General features: G+C 42.1%; 1 protein-coding gene across 1 annotated transcript; it reads right to left on the bottom strand.

Annotated features, from left to right (window-relative positions):
- Positions 1-1,306: 1,306 nt before the first annotated feature.
- On the bottom strand, positions 1,307-3,198 carry LOC115157396 (retinol-binding protein 4-B). Its single transcript, XM_029705610.1, has 6 exons — positions 3,091-3,198; positions 2,750-2,869; positions 2,456-2,592; positions 2,186-2,292; positions 1,768-1,980; positions 1,307-1,602 (listed from the first exon to the last, which is right to left on the bottom strand). Exons 2-6 carry the CDS (start codon positions 2,849-2,851, stop codon positions 1,583-1,585), a joined length of 579 nt encoding a protein of 192 aa, XP_029561470.1. The 5' UTR covers positions 2,852-2,869; positions 3,091-3,198; the 3' UTR covers positions 1,307-1,582.
- Between the last annotated feature and the right edge of the window lie 8,568 nt (positions 3,199-11,766).

The raw sequence follows: 11,766 nt of genomic DNA, 5'->3' as shown, positions 1-11,766 counted from the left end.
TATATATTTTGTGATTTTTAAAATCTTGTGTTGTTTTGACGTAAAACTTATTTAAGATTAGAACATGAAACAAGTGTTCACCACATAGGTCCTTTATGTTTTCTGTTGTACCTTGTTTTTCTATAAGCATTGTTTGCATTCCTAAGGTGTATTCCATCAGTGTTAAAGGCCCAGTGCAGTCAATTCAGTTTTTCATGTGTTTTGTATCATATTGGTACAGCTGAGGAAACTAACACTGTAAAAGAATGAACAATTTTGAACAGTTTATTTAACTAGGCAAGTCAGCTAAGAACAAATTCTTATTTACAATGACAGCCTACCCCGGCCAAACCCTAACCCGGACGACACTGGGCCAATTGTGCACCGCCCTATGGGACTCCCAATCACGGCCTGTTGTGATACAGCCTGGAATCGAACCATTGACGCCTCTAGCACTGAGGTGCAGTGTCTTAGACCGCTGCGCCACTCAGGAGCCCATGGATTGATCCCCAAGCCACAATCCTGTGTTTAATGCACCACTTTAGTGTCCTCTACTCAGACCACTCTGACATTCCTAACAACATTTTTGCTTGAGAATAGTTTTTTTTGCTGTAAAGCGATTTTTCTTTCTTTTTGACAATTTTAATGGACAACTATCACAGTAAGTTACTTGTTACCCAGAAATGACTTGATATTGAGATAAAAATGGATGCGCTGGGCAATGTTACATGTGTGAGTAAGGCCCACTTCCGCCTCAGTTCTTACTTTGCAAACCAGCTCGAATGAGATTGCATGAGTAAGTCCTTGCATTAAACTATTTAAGGCCAAGGATTAGCGAGGCTTCTCTTGGGTAGGGGAAAAGAGGTTAAGGTGTCTATTCAAGGAACGTTACAACAAGGACTTAGCTGTAAGGTTACTGCTGTAGAATACTCATGTGGTTGGTTCCAAGCAATGCCTTATGAATAATTCTCAGTTTGTTGCCTTTTTTTATTTGTTTTATTTGTACAATTTGAAACCGGTTTGGTGATAAATATATAATTGTCCTTTTTCAGATAATTGGGTGTCTTTGTTTTTCATTTGATTAAATGTTTGTTTTGGCCTGTATCCAAAAGCTGTCTGCACTTTGTTATACACTGTACAAAAATGTGCAATAAAGATGATAGTACTATGGCTATCAACACAATCTTTGAGTAATTGTCTTTTTGTCACTGTTGAATGGAAGCCATGTGGGACAATGCAGTTGTATGAATGGCAAACCAACCTGATGACATCAGAGCACAAAGTATGACTTGAAACCCTTGATGCAATTAATAGATAAACGCTGAAATAGTACCATGTGTTTTTATTTATTTCAAAAAGTAATTCAAGACTACATCACACAATGTCAATCAGCAAAGTATCCTATATCCTTCCTGATACATTCAGATACAAATCATTTGGTTTGGTTGGTGGATGTCTTTGGTAACGACAAAGTTCCCCAACTGCTGGAAGGGGCTGGCCAGTGACGGTTGGTTTGTTTTGTTGTGGAACATGGTTTATATTTACAGCCTGATTTTGATATGTGGCATTTTATATCCATGATATCCATCTGACTAGTTCCAGATCAGCTGCTTTCACAGAAACCTGCAATGGAGGAATAAAACACGTTTACACATACTGCATATAATGACCTTATAACTGATATTTGGATTCCATAATAGTTAATTAGACCAGAAGTTGCACAATTGGTTTTTGCACAAAAGTAAAGTATTACTTTGAATTACTAAATTGACTTATGACAACGCTTACCAGTGTGTGAAACACGTCTGTATTTGCCGAGGAAGCAGATCTCCTTTTTCTTGTCGGTGACAATCTTCTGGTCCTCAGGCCTCAGACCGGTGGGGTGACGGGAGAAGATAAAGGAGTATCCATCCAAGCAGGTGCCGTCCAGGTCAACTTCTCTGCAGGAGTAGTGGATGGCATAGTTGTCGTAGTCAGTGTCAATGACCCAGTGGTCATCGTCTACGTGGAGGAGAGAGGAGACAATAATAGCAATGGTTGGTTTAACAGCAGGCTTTGACAGTAGGCAGCTTCATCAATGGCATGCTGTCATGTACAAATGAGGAATAGTCAAGTTATCATCAACAGGTGGTGGTGTAACTCAATGGAACATTCTGTACAACAATAGGAGATTTTAGTCTTGTATTTTTAGTCTAGTGTTTCTTACTTCCAGACTGGAGGTATGCAGCAGCGCCCCAGTATCTCATCTTGAACTTGGCAGGGTCTGGAGTGTCCTCGAAGGTGCCGAACATGTTGGCACACATTTCCCAGTTGCTAAAGGGAGGAAAAGGAGAGTTTAAAGGGAGTAAAAGGGGAGGATAAAGGGAGGAAAAGGGGAAGATGAAGGGAGAAAAGGGGAGGATAAAGCGAAGATAAATGATGAATTTTAGAAGGTTTGAGAAACAATTTTGATCGTTTGGAAGTAAACAGAACTCACTTCAGGATGATAACTCTTCCCTGGGCAGTTGCAGTCATTTTGCCACTTCCATCTACTGAGAATTGAGCAACAACATTGTCCAGGAGGAACAGACCAACAGGATCTTTCTTGGCCACAGCATACCACCTACCAGTATACTGCAAGATGAAATGAGAGCTCTATCAATCTCTGCATAACGTACAATGAATGAAATTCTAGTTACATTCTACATTGAGCATTCCAAGGCTGATAGATCAAATTGGACAAGATACTTTATGGAAAGTGACATTTTGGAAATGTGAATTTTGTTCTTACCCTGCTTCTGTCGAAGTTCTGCATGACCTGAATGTTTGAAACCTGACAGTCTTGTGCCCAGCATGTCGCCAGAACACAGAGGGCCACACAGATTCTCAGCATGTTGTCTTGTTGATGGATCTGTGGAAGACAGAGCCCAGAGTCAAGAGAAAATATTACATCACAATCAGTACATCTGGCCATATACCACTCCATTACAGCGTCAATCTAAAAAGGTTGCAAACTAATCCAAAATATGAAAAGTGAGTTAAAAAGATAGTAAAAACAAAAAAAGATCTGCCAGAAAAAACCCAAGCAGTGTACATGTAAAACCCTACTATCCCTTCCCATGCAGTTCATACCTTGTAAAGTCTGAAGTGCCTTAGAGGTGCTGTTCATCTACAAACAGAGGTTTTTATAGTGTAGAGTCCTGCCACAGCCAGGGTTGAGTAAGAACAACAACAGATGTGAGACAGCCCCTAACCAATTGGGAAAACATTACGTAACTCCAACCAAGACTCCCATTTTGTCCAGATGTGTACTGCACATTTGACCCCAGTCCCAAAAATGTGTTTTTGCTGCCTTATGAAACATCTGTTGTGGGTAAAGGCAAGAGCAAATCTGGAATACTATAGATTATATATACTCACTATCAATCACTAACCTTGAAATGTTTTGCTTCAGCAGTACGAGCCCCAGGTTAACGTCCAGATCCACACTTTGAAAGAAATGTTTCAGCTTGCTTTTACCCCCTGGAACAACTACAATATGTTACTTCTGGTTAGTCTCATCCGACTGGGCGAAAACTGGTTGAATCAACGTTGTTTCCATGTCATTTCAACAAAAAGGTCAATGTGATGATGAATCAACGTGGAAAAGTGATTGGTTTTGAAAAAAGTAATCAACGTAAGGGAATTTCGTCTTTTTTCACCCAACTTTTTACCTAAATCCAATGGCATGATGACTTATCTTGTTGATTTCACTATGAATTCATGTTGAATTTACATTAGTTAATAACTCAACCAAATGTAAATCAAAACTAGCTGTTGAACTGACCTCTGTGCCCAGTGGGATGTCATTACTCCACTTTTCTTAAAGGTTCAATGCAACCATTTTTATCTCAACATCAAATCATATTTGGGTAACAATTAAGTACCTTACTGTGATTGGTTGAAATTGAAATGGTCAAAAATAAATAAAAATAGCTTTTTAGCAAACAGCAATTTCTCAAGTAATAATTTTGCTCGGACTGTCTGGGAGTGGTCTGAGTGGGGAGGGGAAAACTGAAAATTAGCTGTTATTGGCAGAGATGTTTGGAACTCTCTTTCTTATTGGTCTATTAACTAATTTACCTCATGGTTATGTCACCATGGAAAGCCAAAACTCCATCCCTCCAAAACAGGCAGACATTTCAGGCGGCCTTTTCAAACAGCTCTTACACTAAAAAGGCAATTTTCACAATTTCACAGTATCATTCCAACCTCATAGTGTAGAAATATTTATAAAACACAGGAAATCTAGTATTTGACTGCACTGGGCCTTTAACATTTTTCACTTTTCACTCGAAAACCATGTTAGGCAATCATGTTAAATATTATTTTATTGCTCAATGTTAAATAAATCTATAATAGATCCTATCCTGTATAGGACATCCTGTGGAGAAAGGAACATTGACTTCTAGTTATCTATGCAATCAATATCAAAGAGAAAAACATTTCAATACAGTGAGTGATCAAACAGAATTAATCAATAGTTGTATTCCATTGATCATACCACACCAGCAAATTCCATAGGACGTTATAAAGGCTGATACACGATAACAAGTTCTAAAGCATTATACCTGCAGGCTGTATGTAAAGTGTTATGAAATGGCCATATACAGTAAATGAGGGTGCAGGCACTTACTTTTATGGCCATAAAACCTTGATTTATGGTTTAAAGCTGCCAGTAAGCTTTCCAGGTAGACATTTGTTTTTCTTTCTAGGACCATATAACCGTGACCCAGGGGTCCAGCACCCCAGAAAAGGAAACTTAGAAAAGCCAAACATGCGTCCTATGTAACTTGACACGGCTAAACCGCAAAAAGCATAAGTTGCCCCAAAGAATGGCTGGACCAGTACCAGAGTCAGCAAAAAGTTAGATTTTTATCTGCTGGATATGTAACATAGTATTCCAAACTATATATGCATATACAGTAAGAGTAAAAAGTTTGGACACACCTACTCATTCAAGGGTTTTTCTTCAGTTTTACTATTTTCTACATTGTAGAATAATAGTGAAGACATAACCAAAAAAGTGATTATAAAAATCTGAATATATTTTAGATTTTAGATTCTTGAAAGTAGCCACACTTTGCCTTACAATTGGCTCATTCATACCCCCTTCTCTCCACTGTAACTATTCCCCAGGTCATTGCTGTAAATGAGAATGTGTTCTCAGTCAACTTACCTGGTAAAATAATAATTTAAAAAAAATTTATATAATAAATAAAATTGAGTTGATGTCAGCTTTGCACACTCTAGGCATTCTCTCAACCAGCTTCACCTGGAATGCATTTCCAACAGTCTTGAAGGAGTTCCCACATATGCTGAGCACTTGTTGCCTGCTTGTCCTTCACTCTGCGGTCCAACTCATCCCAAATCATCTCAAATGGGTTGCAGTCGGGTGATTGTGAAGGTCAGGTCATCTGATGCAGCACTCCATCACTCTCCTTCTTGGTCAAATAGTCCTTACACAGCCTGCAGGTGTGTTGGGTCATTGTCCTGTTGGAGAACAAATTATAGTCCCACTAAGCACAAACCAGATGGGATGGCGTATTGCTGCAGAATGCTGTGGTAGCCATGCTGGTTTAGTGTGCCTTGAATTCTAAATAAATCACAGATTGTGTCACCAGCAAAGCACCCCCACACCATCACACCTTCTCCATGATTCACGGTGGGAATCACACATGCGGAGATCATCCTACTCTGCGTCTCACAAAGACACGGCGGTTGGAATCAAAAATCTCAAATTTGAACTCATCAGACCAAAGGACAGATTTCCACCAGTCTAATGTCCATTGCTCATGTTTCTTGGCCCAAACAAGTCTCTTCTTATTATTGCTGTCCTTTAGTAGTGGGTTCTTTGCAGCAATTCAACCATGAAGGCCTGATTCACACAGTCTCCTCTGAACATTTGATGTTGAGATGTGTGTTACTTGGGCTGCAATTGACTGTATATACAGTGCATTCGGAAAGTGATCAGACCCCTTCCCTTTTTCCACATTATGTTGTGATTCAGCCTTAATCTAAAATTGATTAAATTATATTTTTCCTCATCAATCTACACACAATACCCCATAATGACAAAGTGAAAATAGGTTTTTAGAAATGTTTAGAAATGTATATACAAAACAAAACAGAAATACCTTATTTACATATCTATTCAGATTCTTTGCTATGAAACTCTAAATTGAGCTCAGGTGCATCCTGTTTCCATTGATCATCCTTGAGATGTTTCTATAACTTGATTGGAGTCCACCTGTTGTAAATTCAATTGATTGGACATGATTTGGAAAGCCACACACCTGTCTATATAAGGTCCCACAGTTGACAGTGCATGTCAGAGCAAAAACCAAGCCATAAGGTCAAAGGAATTGTCTGGTTAGCTCCGAAACAGGATTGTGTCGAGTCACAGATCTGGGGAAGGGTACCAAAACAATTCTGCTGCATTGACGGTCCCCAAGAAGCCAGTGCCCTCCATCATTCTTAAATGGAATAAGATTGGAACTGAGCAAACTGAGCAATTGAAGGATAAGGGCTTTGGTCAGGGAGGTGACCAAGAACCCGATGGTCACTCTGCCAGAGCTCCAGAGTTCCTCTGTAGAGATAGGAGAACCTTCCAGAAGGCCAACCATCTCTGCAGCACTCCACCAATCAGGCCTTTATGGTAGAATGGTCAGACGGAAGCCACTCCTCAGTAAAAGGCACATGACAGCCCGCTTGGAGTTTGCTAAAGACACCTAAAGGACTCTCAGACCATGAGAAACAAGATTATCTTGTCTGATAAAACCAAGATTGAACTCTTTGGCCTGAATGCCAAGCGTCACATCTGGAGGAAACCTGGCATCATCCCCAGGGACTTGGAGGCTAGTCAGGATCAAGAGAAAGATGAACGGAGCAAAGAACAGAGAGATTCTTGATGAAAACCTGCTCCAGAGCGCTCAGGACCTCAGACTGGGGCGAAGGTTCACCTTCCAACAGGACAACGACCCTAAGCACACAGCCAAGACAAGGCAGGAGTGGCTTCAGGACAAGTCTCTGAATGTCCTTGAATGGCCCAGCCAGAGCCTGGATCTGAACCCGATTGAACATCTCTGTAGAGACCTGAAAATAGCTGTGCAGCGACGCTCCCCATCCAACCTGACAGAGCTTAAGAAGATCTACAGAGAAGAATGGGAGGAACTCCCCAAATACAGGTGTGTCAAGCTTACTGTCTCATACCCAAGAAGGCTCGAGGCTGTAATCGCTGCCAAAGGGGCTTCAACAAAGTAATGAGTAAAGGGTCTGAATACTTGTGTAAATGTGATATTTCAGGGTTTTTTTTAAATACATTTGCAAAACTGTATATAAACCTGTTTTTGCTTTGTCATTATTGGGTATTGTGTGTAAATTGATGATAATTTGTGTGAGATTGAGGGCATCAAGCTTAGATTGTAGGATGACTGGGGTATTAAGCATGTCACAGTTTAGGTCACCTAGCAGCACGACTATTTGATGACTATTTAATACATTTTAGAATAAGGCTTTAACGCAACAAAATGTGGAAAAAGTCTAGGGGTCTGAATATTTTCCAAATGCACTGTATGTATATATAAATTATCTTTAGGGGGCAGGGCGCCGCGTACAATGAATGTTTTGTAACTTCACGAGGTGTTTTGTAACTTGTGGTACACCCCCAACTGTTCAATCCATCAGGTTGGTTACAGTCACCTGTGAGGCTTGTTTACAACCAACCACAACGGTCTTCGCCAAGCTGCATCCGATCAGGGATCTACAATGTGGAAAGGTGATGATAGGGGAAGGCTGATTAATCAGTAGCAGATGGTGAATGAGGGAAAGTCCTCCACATGTTTTATATCAACACAAGTAACCTGGTTGGTGTGGCTGCCTTTCTGGACACAGTGCTGCTTGTTCTCCACTTGGAGTCTGTTGACCCTAACAGAACTGACAAGCAGCAGCCGGTTCACACACTACTGCAATGACAGACCGTGGGGTTTGATGGAATGGGATCACTTTTTGAACACAACCAATCCAAATTGATTGCAGACTTTATGTATCTAGTCTATTGTTGTTTCCCTATTCGTCTCATTGCAGCCAGCGACGTTATTACCACATGGCTTTTTTTCTTCATTCAACCTTTCACCACCCACACATAACCTGGTTTCAATGATGTTTCTAGAGACAATATCTCTCTCATTATCACTCAATGTCTAGGTTTACCTCCACTGTATTCACATCCTACCATACCTTTGTCTGTACATTATACCTTGAAGCTATTTTATCGCCCCCAGAAACCTGCTCCTTTTACTCTCTGTTCCGGACGTCCTAGACAACCAATTCTCATAGCTTTTAGCCGTACCCTTATCCTACTCCTCCTCTGTTCCTCTGGCGATGTAGAGGTGAATCCAGACCCTACAGTGCCTAGCTATACTCCTATTCTCCAGGTGCTCTCTTTTGATGACTTCTGTAACAGTAATAGCCTTGGTTTCATGCATGTTAACATTAGAAGCCTCCTCCCTAAGCTTGTTTTATTCACTGCTTTAGCACGCTCTGCCAACCTGGATGTCCTAGCCGGGTCTAAATCCTGGCTTAGGAAGCCCACCAAAAACTCTGAAATCTCCATCCCTAACTACAACATTTTCAGACAAGATAGAACGGCCAAAGGGGGCGGTGTTGCAATCTACTGCAGAGATAGCCTGCAGAGTTCTGTCCTACTATCCAGGTCTGTACCCAAACAATTTGAACTTCTACTTTTAAAAATCCACCTCTCTAAAAACAAGTCTCTCACCGTTGCCACCTGCTATAGACCACCCTTTGCCCCCAGCTGTGCTCTGGACACCATATGTGAACTGATTGCCCCCATCTATCTTCAGAGCTCGTGCTGCTAGGTGACCTAAACTGTGACATGCTTAATACCCCAGTCATCCTACAATCTAAGCTTGATGCCCTCAATCTCACACAAATTATCAATGAACCTACCAGGTACCACCCCAAAGCCGTAAACACGGGCACCCTCATAGATATCATCCTAACCAACTTGCCCTCTAAATACACCTCTGCTGTTTTCAACAAAGATCTCAGCGATCACTGCCTCATTGCCTGCATCCGTAATGGGTCTGCGGTCAAACGACCTCCACTCATCACTGTCAAACGCTCCCTGAAACACAGCGAGCAGGCCTTTCTAATCGACCTGGCCCGGGTATCCTGGAAGGATATTGACCTCATCCCGTCAGTAGAGGATGCCTGGTTATTTTTTTTAAATGCCGTCCTCACCATCTTAAATAAGCATGCCCCATTCAAGAAATGTTGAACCAGGAACAGATATAGCCCTTGGTTCTCTCCAGACCTGACTGCCCTTAAGCAACACAAAAACATCCTGTGGCGTTCTGCATTAGCATCGAACAGCCCCCGTGATATGCAACATTTCAGGGAAGTTAGAAACCAATATACACAGACAGTTAGAAAAGCCAAGGCTAGCTTTTTCAAGCAGAAATTTGCTTCCTACAACACAAACTCAAAAAAGTTCTGGGACACTGTAAAGTCCATGGAGAATAAGAGCACCTCCTCCCAGCTGCCCACTACACTGAGGATAGGAAACTCTTTCACCACCGATAAATCCACTATAATTGAGAATTTCAAAAAGCATTTCCACTTGGCTACACATACCCCGGTCAACAGCACTGCACCCCCCCGCAGCAACTCGCCCAAGCCTCCCCATTTCTCCTTCTCCCAAATCCAGTCAGCTGACGTTCTGAAAGAGCTGCAAAATCTGGACCCCTACAAATCAGCCGGGCTAGACAATCTGGACCCTTTCTTTCTAAAATTATCTGACGAAATTGTTGCAACCCCTATTACTAGCCTGTTCAATCACTCATTCGTGTCATCTGATATTCCCAAAGATTGGAAAGCAGCTGCGCTCATCCCCCTCTTCAAAGGGGGGGACACTCATGACCCAAACTGCTACAGACCTATATCTATCCCACCCTGCCTTTCTAAGGTCTTCGAAAGCCAAGTCAACAAACAGATTACCGACTATTTCGAATCCCACCGCACCTTCTCCGCTATGCAATCTGGTTTCAGAGCTGGTCATGGGTGCACCTCAGCCACGCTCAAGGTCCTAAACGATATCTTAACTGCCATCGATAAGAAACAATCCTGTGCAGCCGTATTCATTGACCTGGCCAAGGCTTTCGACTCTGTCAATCACCACATCCTCATCGGCAGACTCAATAGCCTTGGTTTCTCAAATGATTGCCTCGCCTGGTTCACCAACTACTTCTCTGATAGAGTTCAGTGTGTCAAATCGGAGGGCCTGTTGTCCGGACCTCTTGCAGTCTCTATGGGGGTGCCACAGGGTTCAATTCTTGGGCCGACTCTCTTCTCTGTATACATCAATGATGTCGCTCTTGCTGCTGGTGAGTCTCTGATCCACCTCTACGCAGACGACACCATTCTGTATACTTCTGGCCCTTCTTTGGACACTGTGTTAACAACCCTCCAGACGAGCTTCAATGCCATACAACTCTCCTTCCGTGGCCTCCAACTGCTCTTAAATACAAGTAAAACTAAATGCATGCTCTTCAACCGATCGCTGCCTGCACCTGCCCGCCCGTCCAGCATCACTACTCTGGACGGTTCTGACTTAGAGTATGTAGACTACTACAAATACCTAGGTGTCTGGTTAGACTGTAAACTCTCCTTCCAGACTCACATCAAACACCTCCAATCCAAACTTAAATCTAGAATCGGCTTCCTATTTCGCAACAAAGCATCCTTCACTCATGCTGCCAAACATACCCTTGTAAAACTGACCATCCTACCGATCCTCGACTTCGGCGATGTCATTTACAAAATAGCCTCCAATACCCTACTCAATAAATTGGATGCAGTCTATCACAGTGCCATCCGTTTTGTCACCAAAGCCCCATATATTACCCACCACTGCGACCTGTACGCTCTCGTTGGCTGGCCCTCGCTTCATACTCGTCGTCAAACCCTCTGGCTCCAGGTCATCTACAAGACCCTGCTAGGTAAAGTCCCCCTTATCTCAGCTCGCTGGTCACCATAGCAGCACCCACCTGTAGCACGCGCTCCAGCAGGTATATCTCTCTGGTCACCCCCAAAGCCAATTCCTCCTTCGGCCACCTCTCCTTCCAGTTCTCTGCTGCCAATGACTGGAACGATCTACAAAAATCTCTGAAACTGGAAACACTTATCTCCCTCACTAGCTTTAAGCACCAGCTGTCAGAGCAGCTCACAGATTACTGCACCTGTACATAGCCCATCTATAATTTAGCCCAAACAACTACCTCTTCCCTACTGTCTTTTTTTATTTTGCTCCTTTGCACCCCATTATTTATATTTCTGCTTTGCACTTTCTTCCACTACAAATCTACCGTTCCAGTGTTTTACTTGCTATATTGTATTTACTTCGCCACCATGGCCTTTTTTTGCCTTTACCTCCCTTATCTCACCTCATTTGCTCACATTGTATATAGACTTATTTTTCTACTGTATTATTGACTGTATGTTTGTTTTACTCCATGTGTAACTCTGTGTTGTTGTATGTGTCGAACTGCTTTGCTTTATCTTAGCCAGGTCGCAATTGTAAATGAGAACTTGTTCTCAACTTGCCTACCTGGTTAAATAAAGCTTAAATAAAAAATGTTTAAAAAAAATGAGATTAACTCCTAGGTAGGGTGTCCATGTGACTAATCCATTCCACTGTACCAGGCCCTGTCTCTCTCTTTCTCTGTCAGGGAGGACATCCCACTAATC

This window comes from Salmo trutta, chromosome 2 (assembly GCF_901001165.1).
Source record: "Salmo trutta chromosome 2, fSalTru1.1, whole genome shotgun sequence".
In the NCBI taxonomy this organism is placed as follows: domain Eukaryota; kingdom Metazoa; phylum Chordata; class Actinopteri; order Salmoniformes; family Salmonidae; genus Salmo; species Salmo trutta.
This window is presented reverse-complemented; position numbering and strand designations above follow the sequence as displayed.

Excerpts from the sequence above, each read along its gene's own strand:
- LOC115157396 (XM_029705610.1), bottom strand. The coding sequence starts at position 2,851 with ATGCTGAGAATCTGTGTGGCCCTCTGTGTTCTGGCGACATGCTGGGCA. Across the intron at positions 1,981-2,185 it reads TGCATACCTCCAGTCTGGAA|ACGATGACCACTGGGTCATT; the intron begins GTAAGAAACACT and ends TCCTCCACGTAG. Across the intron at positions 1,603-1,767 it reads CAGACGTGTTTCACACACTG|GTTTCTGTGAAAGCAGCTGA; the intron begins GTAAGCGTTGTC and ends CCTCCATTGCAG.